A 21,396-nucleotide genomic window follows, 5' to 3' on the forward strand; every position below is an offset into this window, starting at 1 on the left:
AAAAAAAAAAAAAAAAGAATGCCATAGCTGCTGTAGAAAATGGTTAGTGGATCTTCTAAGTATTAAACATAGAATTACATTGTCAAGCAATTCCACTTTGGGGTATATACGCAAAAGAATTGAAAGCAGAAATTCAAACAGATACTTGTATCCTCACATCCATAGCATTACTTGTAATATCCAAAAAGTGGATGCATCCCAAGTGCATCATTAGAAGAATGGGTAAACAATGGGATGTGTGTGTGTGTAAATTCTGGAACATTAGTCAGTCTTAAAAAGAAGGAAATCCTGTCACATGCTATAACACAGATAAATCTTGTAGACATTATGCTAAGTGAAATAAATCAGTCACAAAAGAATAACATGATTCCCTGTGTAAGAGGTATCTGGAGTAGTCAAAATCGTAGAGATAAAAAGTAGAGTGGCAGTTGCTGGGGAAGGAAGAATGAGAAGTTATTGTTCAATGGGTACAGAGTTTTGATTGGGGAAGATGGAAGAATTCTGGAGATGGACAGTAGCGATGGTGATACAACAATATGAGTGAACTTAATGCCATAGAACTGTACACATTCAAAACTGATTAAAATAGTAAATTTTATGTTATGTAAATTTAGCACAATAAAAAAGCACTGTAATGCCAAAAAGCATTATACAGATACAAATAGTCACTAAATAGCAATAAAAGGTTAAACCGATCGGGAAGATATAATAATTCTTAACTTATATGTACTCAATAACAACTTTAAAATATATAAGGCAAAATTGATAGAACAACAATAAAAAATTGACAAATCCAGTATCAAGCAAGAAATTTTAATACAACTCTCTCAATAATAGATAAAGCAGAAAGAAAATCAGTAAGGATATAGAAAATTGCAACATCACAATGAACAAGTTAAATCTAACAAATAAATGTTAACATTGCACCCAACAACATGAAGGAGTTCAGAATACTACACCTCAAAATAGCTGTTTTGGCATGTCAATTGTTCTGAGTTAAAGACACAAAAGAACCAGAAGAACAGATGCAGAAAGGACACCTTTCTTCCTTTTTCCTGGAGAAAGACATTTTCATCACTGGAGATGGGACGTTGAAGCTGAGAGAAATCCATACAAACAAATCTTTTTCTTTGAGACAGAGTCTCACTTTGTCACCCTGGGTAGAGTGCTATGGCATCATAGCTCACAGCAACCTCAAAATCTTGGGCTCAAGTGATCCTCTTGCCGCAGCCTCCCAAGTACCTAGGACTACAGGTACCCACCACAATGCCTGGCTATTTTTACAGAACAGGGTTTTGTTCTTGCTTAGGCTGGTCTCTGAACTCCTTAGCTCAGGCAATCCACCTACCTTGGCCTCCCAGAGTGCTAGGATTACAGGCATGAGCCACAGCGTCTAGCTCATATAAACGAATCTTTAAACTGTCCCTTATTTTCCTAGTTAGTTCTCTATAATTAACTACCCTAGCCTAAGCCCCCTTGCCTTGTCATGTTTTCACAGTTCTTTTTTTTTTTTTAATTTAACCCAGTATTTAAGTGTTTAACCCCAACTACTGCTTTGGGGTCTTCATAAGCCTTAGTCGGGGCTCTCATGTCACACAAAACTTACATTAATAAATGTGTATACTTTTCTCCAGTTACTCTGTCTTATGTCAGTTTAATTCTCAGACCAAGCCTCCAAAATGCTAAGAGGGTAGAGGTAAAATTATGTACTAATTATATTTGTAATAAGAAACAGGCCAAAACTGACTCTTTACTTCTCATACAAAATATTTACAAAAATTGACCAAAATGAATAGTCTAGTCCTAGACCAAAGAGTTAAAACAAATTTCAAAAACCAACTTTCAAGGGACAGAACATTTTACATTTTTTTCCCCTTTTATTTGAGACAGAGTCTCACTCTGTTGCCCAGACTAGAGTGCTGTTATATCAGCCTAGCTCAAAGCAACCTTAAACTCCTGGGTTCAGGTGATCCTCCTGCCTCATCTTCCCAAGTAGCTGGGACTACAGGTGCCTTGCCACAGCACCTGGCTAACTTTTCTATTTTTAGTAGAGATAAGTTCTCGCTCTTGCTCAGGCTAGTCTTGAACCAAAACATTCAGGTCTTAAACATACTCTGCCAAAAAATAAAAAATTATGAGGTTAGTATGATATTGTTAACAAGACCACAGAACAATGTGGCAAAGGGAAGTAACAGGCAAACTTCACTCATGAACGTAGATGTCAAAATCCTGAATGTTGGTAAGTTGATCACCAAGTGACTGTAACAAACTGGTCCACATATGGGGGTGGTCAACACAAGGAACTTCTATACTGATATGTACATGTGTTTTACTTTCTTGTACAGCTTTTATTAGAGAATATCATATGAAATCATACATAATCAAAACAGTAAAATCATACAGATGTAACACACAAAATCAATACATTAACTGTTTTCTCATGGTTTAATCATTCTTTCTGAAAAAAGAGTCAGTCTTGGTCTGCTTCTTATTACAAATGTAATTAGTACATAATTTGTAAGCGGAGAAAACACTCTCAACACTGGCTACACCACTTAGCATACCTGGGCATTTTTTCATAGCAAATGACCTCAATTGCATTAACAGATGCCTGATAGCCTCTTCTTTTGGCATCTCTGCAATTTCTGTGTTATCCTTCCACTTTATCATCTGCTTCATGGACTTTTATACTGATCTGTACTTCATTCAATATTACTTGGAAAATTGCTTTTGGGTCAGGTTCATTACAGGTTGCTACCTCATCAGCCATTGCAGTAAAACCTTCAAAATCTGCTCCTTTGAATTTTGCAATGGGAGATGGACTGTCTGATGGGATTGTGTTCTTGGGTTGTAACAAATTCACTTCCTTGAAACACTTCTGTATCATTTCTGGCTGAACTTTATCTCAAGCAGAACTGATTTCAGAGGACAGCAACTAGAGAAGCAGCAGATGAAGTTGCTTTCACAGGCAGACTACAGATTTGTGTTTTAGTAATGACCCACTACAGAAGCCAGGCTCCGTAGTGCATTTTAAATGATTTTTGAGGTTATGTTTGGAGGCAGAAATTTCATTGTCACTTTTGTGAGATGATTCACTTGTGGGTGGCCAGGACAGTCATCTCCTGTCAGTAAAATAAAATGTTTCTTCTGCTTCATTTCTTGGTGGCTGCCCCCTTGCCCACTCCTCATATAGGGCATGAGTCATCCATGTGCCTCCAAACAAATTTGGAGATTTGTTTGATCTCCAAATGACGGGGAGGTCTTTAAGCTTCAGGTTCTTAAATGCAAGTGGCTTTGCCAATTTATCAACCAAGGACTTTAGTTTCTCTCTGACTGAGGTAGCATAAAGCAGAACTGTGAAACACTCTTTGGAAAGTCTTCCCCTCTTACATCTGGTGCCCTTCATGACAAGATTCCTGCCAGGCATTGTCTCAAAAAAGAGTCTGGGCTTGTCAGCATTAAAGATGTTGTCATCTTTGAAGGCTTTGGCAAAGTCTGGGAACTCTGTGATGAACTCTTCCACAACTTCTACTGGAACTTCATTGGATTTGCCACACAAGATTTTCTGGGAGAGCTTGTGTGGCAATATAAATTTCTTGAGCCAACCACTTGATGCTTGGAAATCTGCCACCCTGAATTTCTATGTGATTTTTTTTTTTTAATTGAATGGTAACTATGTACATTAATGAACTTCTGGGGTACAGTGTGGGGTTTTCACATGCAATCTGAAATACTTCCATCAAAATGGTCAACACAGCCTTCATGTCATTTTCTCAGTTATTGTTTTAAAATGTTCCTATGTGATTTTTTTTAACATCTTAGGTTTTTGGCCTGAACATTCAGGTGTTAACTGCCGTCATTTGTTAAGTTTTCCTCCTTTTCTGTTACAGGTCTCCATATCTCTCCAAGTACTCAGGTTTACATTTTTGGATGTTGCTAGTTGTGGTCTTGCTAACACCAAACTGTTCTGCTGTCTTTTTGGCTGCTGCTTTCCAGAAAATGTAGAAAAATCTTTTCATTCAAGGTCAGCTCTTTGAGTTCTTTCCTTTAAGCCATCATGTCTTGATGAACTATAATTTTTTTCAGTAATTATAGGATGTGCCTATAATTCAGACCACTCCTTCACACTGAAAATATCCTCTACAACATGTGTCAAACAATAGGATGTTGGATGGCCTAATCTAACATGTGGTAATAATAAAACATGAACAAATAATTTTTACTAAAGAAAAAAAAATGATACAGCTAAGGGGCAGAACCCACACCTCTACTCTTTGGTGTACAGTGGACTCAACTGGTCAAGTTAGAGAGGGTAAATTGTGTGTCACAGTCCAAGTGGTCAAGATACAACTTATAGAGAGAGTCAATAAATGAAGTCAGTCTTCCACTGAGTACATGCTTCAGTACTGAAGTCAGTCAGTCCACTGAGTGCACATAGAGTCCACTCTATGAAACTTAGGTCAATTTAAGGAGGTGGTCAATGTAGGGAGGTGATCAACTATGGGGTCTACCATATTAGTAAGCCAAGCTCAGAAATATATACAAGTAGATAATACACAATGACAAAGATAGGTTTATTCAGGGCTTTAAGGCTAATTCAACATTAAATCCACAATATAATTGACAACATTAAATAAAAAGTTAAGGGGAAAAATTATATAGATAAGCTCAAAAGAAGCAAGAGAAACATTTAATTTAAAACCAAAATCCTCAAATCTCCTAAACTACAAAAAGGCAATCTCTTTTAAATGATAATGGGCTTAAAAGAAACTGAACAAAATCATAGAGTGGGGTGAAATGTTTAAAATGTTTTTTTGAGAGTCTAGAACAGCCAGGAAGCCCACTATTTTCTATTTAACAAGGTATCAGAAGGCCTAGACGGTGTAACAGGAAAAAGCCATACTATTCTAAGAAATGTTAAAGAAGAAATAAAACAAATTATAGTTGACCCTTGAATAACATGGGGGATAAGAAGTTCCCAACCCCTTGAGCAGTTGAAAATCCACATATAACTTTTAAGTTTCCCAAATGTAACTACCTACTGTTGACCAGAATCTTACCAATAATATAAACAACCCATTAACATATATTTTGTATGTTATATGTAGTATATACTGTATTCTTATAATAAAGTAAGCTAGAGAAAAGCAAATGTTATTAAGAAAATCATGAGGAAGAGAAAAAAATATTTGCTATTCCTTAAGTGGAAGTGGATCATCATAAAGATCTTCATTCTCATCTTCATGTTGAATAGGCTGAGGAGGAGGAGGAAGAGGAAGAGGAAGGACTGCTCCTGCTATCTCAGGGTTGGCAGAGGCCAAAGAAAATCAGAATATAAGTGGACCTACATAGTTCAAATGCATGTTGTCTAAGGGTCAACTGTATTTGCAGGTAATACGATTATTTATTTAGAAAAATATTTACCTCCACTCAGAAAACCCAACAAGAATATGTAGGAAAAGCACTGGAATTATTAAAAGAATTTAGCAAATTTGACAAATATAAGATAATTATGCAAAAGACAATTAAGACTTTGGCTTTTGCTTTAAATGCAGAAAGACAGACCCTAATAAGAAAAAAAATAGCTAAAATCATCACTTTTCCTTAGCCCATCAGAGCACTAAGGTCACAGAATAACCAACTAACCTGAATTCCAGAGTAATTAGTCAACCATGGAAAGACTGAACATCAGGACAGTCTCACCTATGGAAGAACATGGGAAGAAGAAACACAATGCTGGTCACAACACAAATAGGAATTAGCTAAAGTTGTAAAAAAGTACCACAGGCCAAATTCATGCTAGAATGTGAGTCTGGAAATACTGGCACACCTGAAATGACAGTCTGTACTCACCTGCAAACTCCATGGGCTTTGGCTGAAGGCTGATGACAAAGATTAGGGCAGGGCAATAGACAAGAATAGCCCCACTGATGGTGCAGGCAGCTTATAAGGATGAGAGAATGGCTGGAAGCGGGCCTGAAGCCTCACCTACTTCACTGAACCTTCTTTCATAGGAAGTAAAAGCCTTAAATTAAACCACAAGAGGTCAGGTATTAGATGCTTTTGCCCACAGGCTTCAAAAAAGCTGACCAGGGGCATAAGCTTTTGGGAGGAGTCGTAAGGAAGGTGTTAGCACAGAAACCCTGCCTTCCTCCCTCCCTTGCCCTTCTCCCTTACAAAACAAACACTTTTAGCTGCTGCTAGAGAAGAAGCAAAGGTACTATAACTATCTCCATAAGCAAAAAAAAAAAAAAAAAAAACCTCAAATGTTTCAAGTTTCCAGGCCAGTCAGATTTGCTGACCAGAACTTTGTAATCTTCTGTTGCACTGATGCGTTCCCTTTTGAGTTTCTTTCCCAGGAACTGGGGAACCTCCTTGCAACCATGAGATTACTACAGAGCCTTATACTACTTATTTGTCCAGAAAAGACAAGATAAGAGATACACCAGCACATATTGTGCCCAAGGACCCACAGAGTCTGTGCACAAGGCTGAAAAAATGACCAATATTAACCCCTAGCTCATTATAATACTAAAATCCCCACCCTGGAGGGACTTACCTACTATTTTTCGTTCCATGGGATGTATGTACTAGCATGAGTTCTCATTGCATTTGTGTGCCCTGCACTCCACCCCAAGCATGTAATGATGTTCACTCCCCTCATGTATTATTCACATCACCTCCATAAAACACCCCTGACGGTGTTGGTTGGGGAGGTGGATTTGAGGCAGTTTGTGTTTTCCCCTCCCAGCAGATGCATCTCCTGCAGTAAATCCTATTTTCCTTGACAATCCTCATTGTTTCAATTAGCTTTCTGTGTAGTCAGCAATGAGACATCCCACCACACTCAAACCGACCCCTCCCCTTTGTGGGTTTAATAGTGCCACTCATCCACAGGGAACAAAGATGTGGAGTAAGGAGAGATAATGTAATAATGGAATTACTCTTTATCCCTTTAGGGGAGTCAGGAAGATTTTTTTTTTTTAATGTTCTGGCTCACAGGAACCCCAAATTCCTGGGCTCAGCAATCCTTCTGCCTCCTGAATAGCTGGGACTAGATGTGCCTGCCACAACACTGGCTAATTTTTCTGGGTTTTATTATTTTTTTAAATTATTTTTTGTTCTTCCACTCCAGGAGTGAGACCATGTCTCCAACTCCTGAGCTCAAGGGATCTGCCCACCTCAGCTTCCCAGAGTGCTAGGATTACAGGTGTCAGCCACCGTGCCCAGCCCAGGAAGCTGCCTTAGTTGTAAAATTCCAAAAGAATTAAGTAAAATTATCTCACTCTTAGGCGGACAGCCAGAAATTGCCACCCAAGATTTATCTAACCACAGATATATAAGGCAGAATTTGGTGGCGGCAAGAGGTAATTTCTAATAACAGGTTTTTGTTTTTAATAATGGAACTGACAAGCTGAGTCTAACATTTAAATGGAAGAACAAAAGCCATGAAAAAGCAGGTGGAAAGGGTCATTCATATGTGTCACACAGAGTAATTTAGTTGATATGCCACAGAGAAGGCAAACACACCAATGAAGTACAAGAGAGAATAGAAACAGATTGATGCATATATGGAGCAGTGACATATCACAGGGATGGTGCTGCAGATCTGCGGGGGGCAGGGTGGAGGGGAAAATAGGTACTTGTACGAACAGTTGACTATTCATATTAAGAACAGGAAAGAAATTGAATTCTCACTTCACACTACACATACCATCAATTCTAGATAGAAGAAAATCTTAAAAATGAAAGCACTCTGGGAGGCCAAGGAGGGTGAATTGCCTGAGCTCAAGAGTTTAAGACCAGTCTGAGCCAGAGTGAGACCTCATCTCTAAAAAATACCTGGGCACTTTGGTAGGTGCCTGTAGTCCCAGCTACCTGGGAGGCTGAGGCAAGAAAATCACTTAAGCCCAAGAGTTTGAGGTTATTGTGAGCTGTGACATCATGGCACTCTACTGAGGGTGACAAAATGAGATTCCATTTAAAGAAAGAAAGAAACAAACACACACACACACAAATGAAAAGCAAAAGTTTACAACTATTACAAGACAATATAGGAGAATAGCTAAATAAATAGAGGCATATCTGTGTGTGAATTACATATACATATATTGATATGGAATAATTTAAAAATATATGGAGTAATGTAGAAAGCATAATATATGAAAAGACAGGCAAGCCACAGAAGAATATACACATAGTTAATTAATACATTTCACAAAACTAATATATTTTGATACACACATACGTGTTAAAGCTATAAGGCAAAACTTTAAAAAATGTTAATACAAAATTCAAGACAGGCCTTAGTGCTAGCAGGCATGCAGTTCCTTTCTTCAAGCTTCCTGAGTGTCAGGCGCTGGCTGGTTGTGAAAACTCAAGGGGCATTGCCTCCAGGAGGAGCAAGATGGTGGCCAACTAACAGTTTCCTTGCAACTGGGCATGGTGAGACTAGGGAGAGGATTCAGGCATCTCTGGCTGGTGGCATACGCCCAGAAATATCCCTTTGGGGACACAGAGAGTCAGAGAGAGACTTTTGGACCCCATGAGGAGGACAAAAGCATTGGAGACCTGGCAAGTGCTTGTGTTTGTTGGGTCTAATCCCATTGGCAGCTGTAAGTACAGCAGCAGTGAGATTGCAAACTGGAAAGGCCTTACCTGTGAGCTGTTTTGTATTTTTCTGGACTTGGCACTCAGTTGAACTACCTTGGGAGAACTTGGATGAGAGTGTGGAGGACATTAAGCGTTGTTTAGGGCCCCGGACTAAGCTGCTGAGCTGGACAGAGCTAATAGTGTTTGGCTGTGGCTGTTCTCCTTGTGGGAGAACTGACCTGGCAAGCTCCACACTTAGGGTTGCAGAGTGAGGATTAGGTGGGAGACCTTGGGTGAGTAATCTAGTGATGGACCAGCCTAAAGGTGGGGACTGAGATGTCTTACAGTCTTGGTCCTCAGGGGCACAGAGTGAGACCGGTTTTGGCACACTGGGTAAGCAGACAGACACTTCAGGAGTGGTTCCAGCAACAAGTGCTTTCCTGGGAAACCTTCCACTTAGCCAAATTTAACAGTTTAAAGTGCCTTTTAGAAGTACTTGGCTATTACAAATTGAGCTGCAATGAATAATCTGGTGCCAATATCTTTTTTGCAAAGTGATTCTTTGTCATTTGGATATACTCTTAGTGGAAGAATTGCAGGATCCAACAGCAGGTCAATTTTTAGATCTCTGAGTGTTCTCCAAACTTCTTTCCAAAAAGAATGTACTAGTTTGCATTCTCACCAGCAGTGCACAAGTGTTCCCTTTTCTCCACATCCATGCCAACATCCATAGTTTTGGGATTTTGTTGTGGGCCACTCTTACTGGAGTAAGATGGTATCCCAAAGTAGTTTTGATTTGCATTTCTCTGATGATTAAAGAAGACGAGCATTTATTCATGTGTCTGTATACCATGTGCCTCTCTTCTTTGGAGACGCTTCTGTTCTGGTCTCTTGCCCATAGTGAAATGGGATCACTTGTTCTTTTCTTAGTAATAAGTTTGAGTTCTTTGTGGATTCTGGTTATTAGACCTTTGTCAGAAACATAACCTGCAAATCTCCTCTCCCATTCTGAGGGCAATCTGCTTGCTTTACTTACTATGGTCTTGGCAGTGCAGAAGCTTTTTAATTATATTTACTCACACTTTCTTATGAAAGATAGAACATAACTATAGCACAGGATGAAGGAGAGAAATGGAGTGGGAAGGGAGGGAGGAGGGGAGGTTTGAAAGAGGGAGAGTAAAAGGTGGGGCCATACCTATGGAGCATATGACAAGGGTACAAGTCAAATCTGTGAAGTGTAGAACATAGATGTTTTGGCACAATAATCAAGTAAATGAGGTGAAAGCTATGTTGATCGGTTTAATGTAACCATGTCAGAGTGTATAAAAAAAAAATCAGCACATTGTATCCCACATATTCATGAATGTATTCATGATCTATGTGTGTTTTACTTAATAATTAAAAAAAGTGCCCTTTAAGAGGGCTGAGGAGAGATTTAGGTTTGAGAAATCAGCAGAGGCCTCCAATCTCCATCTCATATAGCTGTATCATCATTGTGATTAACATGTCATACCCCAGAAGATCACCTATTGCTCAGATATTATTCAGCAAGATATATATACTGCTTATTTTATTTTATTTTATGTTTTTGAGACACAGTCTCACTATGTCACCCTGGGTAGAGTGCCATGGTGTCACAGCTCATAGCAACCTCCAACTTCTGAGCTTAGGTAATTTTCTTGCCTCCACCTCCTGAGTAGCTGGGACTACAGGCACTGAACACAATGCCCAGCTTTTTTTTTTTTTTTTGAGACAGAGCCTCCAGCTGTCACTCTGGGACAACCCCACCCCACCAAGGGACTGTGAAGTAGCTATTGCAGAGGATTCCACCTATAAAGAAATGTTAGAAATGACAGAAGGGGAATTTAGAATACAGATGATGAAAACAATGAAGGAAATGATGGAAACAATGAAGGAAACTGCTGATAAAGTGAAAAATAACTAAAAGGAATTCCAAAAACAGAATCAAATAAGACATGAATGATATGAAGAATATAGAAGGGATATAACAGAGCTGAAGGAACTGAAGCAGTTAATTAGGGAATTTAAAGATGCAATAGAAAGAAGAAATAATCTCAGAGGTAAAGGACAAAACTCTTGAGATAACTCAGATAGTTAAAAAGGCAGAAAAACAGAGAGAGAAAGCAGAACATTCACTGACAGAATTATGGAACTTTATGAAGTATTTAAACATATGAGTTTTAGGTATCCCAGAAGGGGAAGAAGAAAATCCCAGGGGAATGGAAGCCATACTAGAGAATATTATAAATGAAAATTTCCCAAATATCACCAAAGATTCTGACACACTTTTTTCAGAGGGATATCAGACCCCAGGTCACCTCAACTCTAACAGAGCTTCTTCAAGACACATTGTGATGAACCTATCCAAAGTCAAGACAAAAGAAAAGATTCTGCAAGCTGCCAGGAGTGAGTGCCAGTTGACCTACAGGGGCAAATCCATCAGTGTGTCTGCAGACTTCTCTAATAAAACTTTTCAAGCAAGAAGACAATGATCATCTACCTTTAATCTACTTCAACAGAACAATTTCTAGCCCAGAATTCTATATCCTGCTAAGCTAAGCTTTAAAATGGACAGAGAAATCAAATCATTTACTGATATACAAACATTGAGGAAATTCACTATAACAAGATCAACTCCACAGGAATTACTTCAACCTGTTCTACACACTGACCATCACAGTAGATCAAGAACAAAGTCAGAACTCAGAAATTAAAGGACAGAACCTAACTTCCACAATGATGCAAAAGATAAAACTAAGCAACGGACTCCCACAAAATAAGATGAATAGAACACTACCACACTTATCAATTATCTCAATAAATGTTAATGGCTTGAATTCCCCACTTAGAGGCACAGATTGGCTGACTGGATTAAAAAAAAATAAGCCATCCATTTGCTATCTGCAGGAAACACACCTAGCCTCAAAAGACAAATGAAAACTCTGAGTTAAGGGTTGGAAGACAATTTTTCAGACAAACAGAATTCAGAAGAAAAGAGGGGTTGCAATCTTATTTTCAGATACATGTGAATTTAAAGCAACTAAAGTCAAAAAAGACAAAGATGGTCACATTATATTGATCAAGGGAAAATTACAACAAGAAGACATTTCGATTCTAAACATTTATGCACCGAACTTAAATGCTCCCAGATTCTTGAAACAGACCTTACTCAGTCTGAGCAATATGATATCCTATAATACCATAATAACAGGGGACTTTAACACTCCTCTTACAGAGCTGGACAGATCCTCTAAACAGAAATTAAACAAAGATATAAGGGACTTAAATGAGACCCTAAAACAACTGTGCTTGATAGACGCATATAGAACACTCCATCCCAAAGATAAAGAATATACATTCTTCTCATCACCCCATGAAACATTCTCCAAAATTGATCATATTCTAGGATACACAAAAAACCTCAACAGAAGCAAAAGAATTGAAATTTTATCTTGTATCTTCTCAGACCACAAGGCACTAAAGGTGGAACTCAACTTCAACAAAAATGTTCAACCTCACACAAAGGCATGGAAATTAAACAACCTTCTGTTGAATGACAGTTGGGTGCAGGAAGAAATAAAGGAGGAAATCATTAACTTCCTTGACCATAACAACAATGAAGACACAAGCTACCAAAACCTGTGGGATATTGCAAAAGCAGTTCTGAGAGGAAATTTTATTGCTTTAGATGCCTATATTTGAAAAACAGAAAGAGAGTGCATCAACAAAATCACAAGCCATCTTATGGAATTGGAAAAAGAAGAACAATCTAAACCTAAATCCAGCAGAAGAAAAGAAATATCCAAAATTAAATCAGAGATCAATGAAATTGAAAATAAAAGAATGATTCAGAAAATTAATGAAACAAGGAGTTCATTTTTTTTAAAATAAATAAAATAGATAAACCTTTGGCCAGACTAACTAGAAATAGAAAACTAAAATCTCTAGTAACTTCAATAAGAAATGATAAAGGGAAAATAACAACTGATGCCACAGAGATACAAAAGATATTCTCTGAATACTACCAGAAACTCTATGCCCAGAAATCTGACAATGTGAAGGACATGGATCAATATTTGGAATCATACCCTCTCCCTAGACCTAGCCAGGAAGAAATAGATTTCCTGAACAGACCAATTTCAAGCACTGAGATAAAAAAAACAATAAAAAATCTTCCAACCAAAAAATGCCCTGGTCTGGATGACTTCACACCAGAATTCTATCAAACCTTCAAGGAAGAGCTTATTCCTGTACTGCAGAATTATTTCAAAAAGTTGAGGAGGAAGGAATCTTCCCCAACACTTTCTATGAAGCAAACAACCTCATACCAAAATCAGGAAAAGACCTAACTAAAAAGGAGAATTTCAGACCAACTTCACTAATGAATATAGATGCAAAAATTCTCAACAAAATCCTAGCCAATAGATTACAGCTTATCATCAAAAAAGTCATACATCATGATCCAGTAGGTTTTGTCCCAGGGATGCAAGGCTGGTTTAACATACACAAGTCCATAAATGTTATTCACCATATCAACAGAAGCAAAAACAAAGACCATATGATCCTCTCAATAGATGTGGCAAAAGCATTCTATAAAATCGAGTATCCTTTTCTAATCAGAACACTGGAGAGAATAGGCATATGTGGCACATTTCTTAAACTGATTGAAGCTATCTATGACAAACCCACAGCTAATATTTTACTGAATGGAGCAAAACTGAAAGCTTTCCTCTTAGAATTGGAACCAGACAAAGTTGTCCTGTCACCATTACTACTAAACATAGTGCTGGAAGTTCTAGCCAATACAATTAGTCAAGACAAGAAAATAAAGGGTATCCAAATGGGAGCAAAGGAGGTCAAACTCTTCCTCTTTCGTGATGACATGATCTTATACTTAGAGAACCCCAAAGACTCAACCACGAGACTCCTGGAAGTCATCAAAAAACACAGTAATATCTCAGGATATAAAATTAATGTCCACAAGTCAGTAGCCTTTGTATACACCAACAACAGCCAAGATGAGAGGCTAATTAAGGACATAACTCCCTTCACCATAGCTTCAAAGAAAATGAAATACCTAGGAATATACCTAACAAAGGAGGTGAAGGACCTCTATAAAGAAAATTATGAAACCCTAAGAAAGGGAATAACAGAGGATATTAACAAATAGAAGAACATACCATGCTCATGTCTGAGAAGAATCAACACTGTTAAAATGTCTATACTTACCAAAGCGATCTACTGATTCAATGCTATCCCTATTAAAATACCAACATTGTACTTTCAAGTCTTGGAAAAAATGATTTTGTGTTTTGTATGGAACCAGAAAAACCCAGTATAGCTAAGGCAGTTCTTAGTAATAAAAACAAAGCCAGAGGCATCAGCATGCCATATTTTAGGATGTACTACAAAGCCATAGTGATCAAGACAGCATGGTGCTGGCACAAAAATAGAGACATAGACATTTGAATCAAATAGAAAACCAGGAAAGGAAACTAACATCTTACAACCACCTAATGTTCGATAAACCAAACACGAACATACACTGGGGGAAAGACTCCCTATTCAATAAATGGTGCTGGGAGAACTGGATATCCACATGTAAAAGACTGAAACTGGACCCACACCTTTATCCACTCAAAAAAATTGATTCAAGATGGATAAAAGAGTTAAATTTAAGTCATGAAACAATAAAAATCCTCAAAGGAAGCATAGCAAAAACACTGCAAGATATTGGCCTGGGGAAAGACTTTATGAGGAAGACTGCTGTGTCAATTGCAACAACAAAAATAATGAATGGGACTTAATTAAACTGAAAAGCTTCTGTACAGCTAAGAAGACAACAACCAAAGCAAATAGACAACCTACACAATGGAAAAGGATATTTGCATATTTTGAATCAGACAAAAACTTGATAACTAGGATCTCTAGAGAACTCAAATTAATCCACTTGAAAAAAGCCAACAATCCCATTTATCAATGGGCAAGAGACATGAATAGAACCTTCTTTAAAGAAGACAGATGAATGGCTAACAAACATATGCAAAAATGTTCATCATCCCTAATTACTAGAGAAATTCAAATCAAAACCACCCTGAGATATCATCTAACCCCAGTGAGAATGGCTCACATCACAAAATCTCAAAATTGCAGATGCTGGCATGGATGTGGAAAGAAGGGAACATTTTTACACTGCAGGTGGGACTGCAAAGTAATACAATCTTTTTGGAAGGAAGAATGAAGAACTCTAAAAGAACTCAAGCTAGACCTCCCATTTGATCCTGCAATCCCATTACTGGGTATCTACCCAAAAGGAAAAAAATCCTTTTACCATAAAGACACTTGCACTACACTGTTTATTGCAGCTCAATTTACAATTGCCAAACTATGGAAACAGCCTAAATGCCCACCAACCCAGGAATGGATTAAAAAGCTGTGGTATATGTACACCATGGAATACTAATACTTAATACTTTAACTAAGCCATTAAAAAAATGGAGACTTTACAGAATTTGTATTAACCTGGATGGATGTGGAAGATATTATTCTTACTTAGTGAAACATCACAAGAATGGAGAGGCATGAATCCTCTTGATATGAGGACAATTAATGACAATTAATGACATGGTGGGGGTGGGGGAAGGGGAGAGCAGAGAGAGAAAGAAAGAGAGAAGGTTGGGAGAAAGGAAGATCAGAGAGAGGGAAGGAGGGGGGTGGGGTCTTGGTGTGTGACACATCTTTGGGGGGCAAGACAGAATTATAAAAGGGACCTTACCTAACAAATGCAATCAGTGTCACCTGGTTTCTTGTACCCTCAATAAATCCCAAGAACCACCACAACAACAACAAAAATTCAAGACAATGCTTATTTCTGGGGCATGAGGGTAAAATTGGGAGTGGAGGAAAAGCAGAAAGAAAAGAAATGCTGCCTAGAAGGACTGCTGGAGGATGAAGGTACCTTGATAAAGTTGTAGAAGAACTCCAGAAGCCCAGAGGTGATGGGCATAGTTGTCACTGTCTGCAAGAATGGCATTGCCCATGGCAAAAGACTCTGGAGGGCTCCATCAGAAGGATCTCTTGTCTCTTGGTCTCACCTTTGTTCTTTTACCTAAACTGATGCTTAAGAAAAGATCAGAACAATGAGGATGACAGAAAAGAACGGTGCTGGGGGAAAGTTCCAGGTTGAGAGAATAATAGCATGTGAAAGGCCCCCAGGACAAAAGGAGCATGATGTGTTAGAGCAGGGGTCCTCAAACTTTTTAAACAGTGGGCTAGTTCACTGTCCCTCAGACGGTTGGAGGGCCGGACTGCAGCCCGGAATGAGTTGGCTGCTAAGCAGGACAGGCAGTGCCGGCAAAAACACCCCGCAGGCTGGATAGATGTCCTAGGTGGGCTGCATGTGGCCCGCAGGCTGTAGTTTGAGGATGCCTGTGTTAGAGAAACCAAAAGAAAACCAGAGCAAAGTGAACGAAGAAGAAGAGAAGACATTCAAAAGAGAAGCCAGATCACTTATGGACTTTTAGTCCCAGTAAGGAACTTGGATGTCCTTCCAAAAGAAACCTTCAATCAGAGAACTAAGGTCAGGTGGATTGCTTCCAAGATTCTCCAAACAAGGGCTCAATCATCAGGAAAATATTCTGTCAACCTGTATGTCCCTCTCTTATAGACTTATATCAACTGTAGTCACATATTTGCTTCTTGGACTAGAATATAAGCTCAAGGAGTGCAGGGATGTCTTGTTTACCATTCTATCACAGCACCTACCACAGTGCCTTGCTTGTAGTCAGTGTGAAATCACTGTTTGTGCAGTAACTGAATGAATGGCTTACTCTGCTTCAACCCCAGACTACCTAGATAGCTGCCTTTGGCTTATTGTTGACCTCATAATGTTGGGCTCCCAAATCTTTGATCTGCCCAGTTGAAGTTTAATTTGCTTTCCAGGTCACTGATCTTGGCTCTTTGTATTTCTTGCCTTGGAGCTATTCATTCGCTAGTTTCTGTGCAAACAGAGCAAAGTTATTGAATCTTATTACAGATTATACTATTTGGGTTCTTTTTTCTTTTTCTTTTTCTTTCTTTCTTTCCTTGAGACAGAGTCTCACTTTGTCACTCTTGGTAGAATGCCCTGGCATCACAGCTCACGACAACCTCAAACTTTGGGGCTCAAGCAATCCTTTTGTCTCAGCCTCCCAAGTTGCTGGGACTACAGGTACCCACCACAATGGCCAGCTATTTTTTTGAGATGGAGTCTCATTCTTGCTCAGGCTGGTCTTGCACTCCTAAGCTCAAGCAATCCACCTGCCTTGGTCTACCAGAGTTCTAGAATTATAGGTATGAGCCACCATGTCTGGCCTTGTTTGAGTTTTAAATATTCTGATCTTTAGGAGAATTATCGTGTGCTTTAAAAAAATAATTAGAATATAAGAAATTAATGTTAACATTGAGATGATATTAATCATGTGTTAATCTTTAAAAAAGTGATCCTGTAAGTTTTCTATCTATACCACATAATAACACAAACTGATCCAGAATATCACACATACAAAATCCACGTCAAACAAAAAGTAATTCTAGAGATGACTGATAATTTTCTTAGAATAAAAAAGTCCTATAATCCTCATAAAAAATATTGATAATATTTGTTACATTATGTCTGATTCCCATTTTCATTCCTACCTCTGAATGAGCTGCCTTATAGTTCATGGTATTGTTGGCTATGCGGTAAGAAGTATATTCACAGTGTAATGCACATATAACTATACAGACTTCAACCTGGTGGAAGAATAGGGTCCACCATTTGGAGAGAGGTGAGTGTCGCAGACCATGTGGGCTGCTATAAAAAAACCCCATAATCTTGGTAGTCTATAAACAACAGAAATGTATTTCTCACAGTTCTGGAGGTTGGGAAGTCTAAGATCAAGGTGAGAGCAAATTTGGTGTCTGGTAAGGGCCCATTTTCTGGTTCATAGATGGTGTCGTCAATGTGTGTCCTTCCATGGTGAAAGAGCCTATGTAGCTTTCTGGGGTCTCTTTTATAAGGGCAATAATCTGACTCATAAGGGCAAAGCTTCATGACCTAATCACCTCCCCAAACTTCAACCTCTTAATACCTGGGGGATTAGGATTTCAAATGAATTTTGGGGAGACACAAACATTCAGACCATTAACAGTGGGTTTCTGGTAATCTGAAGTTATTTCTTTCTGGCTATTAGATTTAGGGGCTATAGAATTCACATTATTTTTATAGAGGAGGTTTTAGGTCTTAAAGATAGCTTTAAGAGTCATTGGCTCTGGATGTGAGGGCAATCTGGCTGTGACATCTGTCACCCCATTGATTGCCAGGGTTGATTCAACTGATATGGCTGGCTAGGCGGGTGCCCCCTTCTCTCTCACTGCTCAATGTGTGTCCCTCCTGAAGCTGTGTGCTCGGTTGAAGAGGACAACCTTCCCCAATAGAGGAGGACCATTCTTTGGTCAAGGGTATGTGAGTAGCTGTGCTCCCCTGCTAGAACCTCCAAACAAGCTTTCAAGAATCATTGGTTCTTACTGATATCTTAGAAGTAAGCATTCCTGCGAATTATGTATACCCTGTCGTGAAAGATAACCTTTACTACATTAGTCATATTGGTCTCTAGAACATAATAAGAATTGTCATGTGAGTGAAATCTGTGTACAAGCAGTATGCAGTGCAGCCCAGGACATTTTTGATACTCAGAATAAGGAACACACATTTCTATAGCTTGGCCTGATAGTGCTGTTATAAATGGTTCTATGTTTCTAAAATTGAGACATCATGCAAGAAAACTTGGCCTTGCAGGGAATCATAAAAAGAGTGATTCTATTTGACCAAGAAAAGTACTCTAAAAATAGTCAAGGGTGATTGGTGGGATCATGCCTATGGTTCATCTTATAAGGATACATGTGAATCTTTCTAAATGTAGAATACAAATGTCTTAACACAATAACTAAGAAAATGACATGAAGGCTATGTTAACCAGTTGGATGAAAATATTTCAGATTGTATATAAAAACAACACACTGTACCCCATGACTGTATTAATGTACACAGCTATGATTTAATAAAAAAAAAATAAAAAAAGAAAAAAAGAAAATAAAAATAAAAATGTTCATGGCAAAAAACAAAACAAAACAAACAAAAAAAACTTCCCACCATAAAATAAAATAAAATAAAAATCCCCCCACCAAACAAACAAACAAAAATAATCAAAAATATAGAATCTAAAAACCAATATGTAATCTAAATAAATGTGAAGCAAATCAACTACCTACTTGGAGTGTATCACTTTTCCATTGTGTATATTGCTGAATTTCTTGGTGTGTAAGATGTCTTGAGGTGTATTTTCAGGTACATACGCAAAAAAGATCATTTCATGTAAGGAGATATACTGTGGAGCAAGTGCAGTCTCCAAGCTCAAATCAGGAGGCTAGAATCAGAAAAAGGAAAACATTGTATTTAAACTATTTTATACTTCAGTTATGACAAAATTCAAATAACACATTTCTTTTATTTCCTTTTTCTTTTTTATTGATATAGTTCCAACATTCAGAACAGCTGGCATGTTGGAGGCCCCAATTGACATGTGTTGAATGAATTGGGTGTTAAAACTCTAATGAATGTGATTAAGAGAAGTCTGACAGATTTCAAAGGCCCCTAAGTGCAAATTAGAAAAAACGCAAGAACTTTAAAAATGAGCCCACTCTATAAAACAAAACTGTAATAACACCATCCCATGCTCTACGTTTTATAGGCCACTCTCACATACATCACTATGTCACGTTAGTTAGTCCTTGTGAGCTGAATGTGAATAGTACTGTTGTTAAAGTAGAGGAAACTTGGACACAAAGAGCCCTCAAGGGCCCTTGGCATGACCAGGATTTAGAACTTGTCTAACTGGCTACTTGTCTGAGCTGGGGCTATTGATTATATGAGCTTCTGGGAAGACCCAGTGAAGAGGGCTGGGGGTGGGGAGAGATTCTTTACTGAGAATGTGATTGTGCCTATAACTCTGCTTGGCATCTGACTATCACCACAAGGGCCATCCACTCCAGGGCTCTGATGGACACCTTTTTCTATATCTGGCAATGATGATTGTCAGGTAGGAAGGTATAATGACAGTGTCCATTTATTGAGCAGGTACAGTGTGCCTGACATGATGCTAGGCATTGTTTAGTCCCTCCATCGCAGCCTTATGAGGATGCTACCACAAATACCTCAATTTTATAGACAAGAAAATTGAGACTCGGTAAAGTCAAGAAACTTTCTCAAGGTCACGTGGCTGGTCAATGGTGGAGCCTGATTGTGAATCCAACTTGTCTGGATTCTTTTCTTCCTTTCTCTTATTTCAAAATATTAAGGGGGTACAAATGTTTTTGTTACATGGATAGTTTTTATAATCCTTAAGTCAGGACTATTAGCATGCCCATCATGTGAATAGTGTTCATTGTACCTGTTGGGTAGGTTTTTATCCCTCTATTCTTCCCCCTCCTTCTTTCTTGATTTCCAATAACTTTCACTTCTCTCTGTGCCCATGTGTGCCCATTGATTAGTTCAAAATTATGAGAGAGTACATGGGGTGTTTGTTTTTCTATTCTTGAGATACTTAGCTTAGGATAATGGTCTTTAGTTGCATACAAATTGCTGCAAAAGACATTAATTCATTTCTTCTTATGGCTGAGTAGTACTATATATATATATTATATATATATATTATATATGTGTGTAATATATATTTACACACACACATTTTGTTAATCCATTCATGAATTGATGGGCACTTAGGCTGATTCCAACATCTTGGTTACAATAAACTTTTGTGTCTTTTTGATAAAATGACTTTTTTCCTTTGGGTAGATACCCAGCAGTGGGATTGCTGAATTGAATGGACCTTTAGTCCTTCAAGGAGTCTCCATACTGTTTTCCATAGAGGTTGTATTAATTTGAGTATCACCAACAGTGTATAAGTGTTTCTTTCTTTCTGAATCCATGGTAGCATCTGTTATTTTTGCACTTTTTAATAAAAGCCATTCGAATAGGGATAAGGTGATATATCTCATTGTGGTTTTAATTTGCATTTCCCTGTTAATTGATGATGTGGAGCATTTTTTCTTATATTTATTGTCCATTGTCTATGTTCTTTTGAAAAGCTTCTGTTCATGTTTTGTCCTTTTCTCACTTTTTGATTTTTTTTTCTTGCTGGTTAATTTGAGTTCTTTGCAGATTCTGGATATTAGCTCTGTATCAGATGTATAGTTTGCAAATATTTTCTCTCATTCTATAGATTGTCCATTTTCTTTATTCATTATTTCTCTTGGTGTGCAGAAGCTTTCTAATCTAATCAAGCCCTATTTGTTCAGTTGTTTAAATTAAATAATAGCTGTGTACATTAATGCAATCACAGGGTATAGTGTGATGTTTTCATATACAATTTGAAATACTCTCATCAAACTGGTTAACGTAGCCTTCATGTCATTTCTTAGTTATTGAGTAAGTTATTCATACTCTGCTTTTAGAAAGATTCACTTGTACCCTTGTAAGATAAACCATAGAGGTGACCTCACAAATCACCCTCCTCCACCAATCCATCCCCCTCCCCTCCCTTCTCTCTCCTGCCTCCCCATATTCTAAGGCTATAATTAGGTCATAACATTCCTATGAAAGCTATAAATTAGTTTCAAAATAGGGCTGTGTACATTGGATACTTTTTCTTCCATTCTTGAGATACTTTGCTAAGAAGAATATGTTCCAGCTCCATCCATGTAAAC

At 38.1% G+C, this 21,396-nt stretch overlaps 1 protein-coding gene across 1 annotated transcript in view; it reads right to left on the reverse strand.

The window, feature by feature from the left end:
- Positions 1-21,396, reverse strand: part of CATSPERB (cation channel sperm associated auxiliary subunit beta) — a gene marked incomplete at its 5' end in the record, with an annotated part of 240,997 nt that overhangs the window by 118,917 nt on the left and 100,684 nt on the right. Inside the window, 1 exon segment of the mRNA XM_012803404.2 lies at positions 18,904-19,058. Coding sequence (XP_012658858.2) covers positions 18,904-19,058 — 155 coding nt within the window.

Source organism: Otolemur garnettii, unplaced genomic scaffold, assembly GCF_000181295.1.
Source record: "Otolemur garnettii isolate 467f Iridium unplaced genomic scaffold, OtoGar3 scaffold00020, whole genome shotgun sequence".
NCBI lineage: Eukaryota > Metazoa > Chordata > Mammalia > Primates > Galagidae > Otolemur > Otolemur garnettii.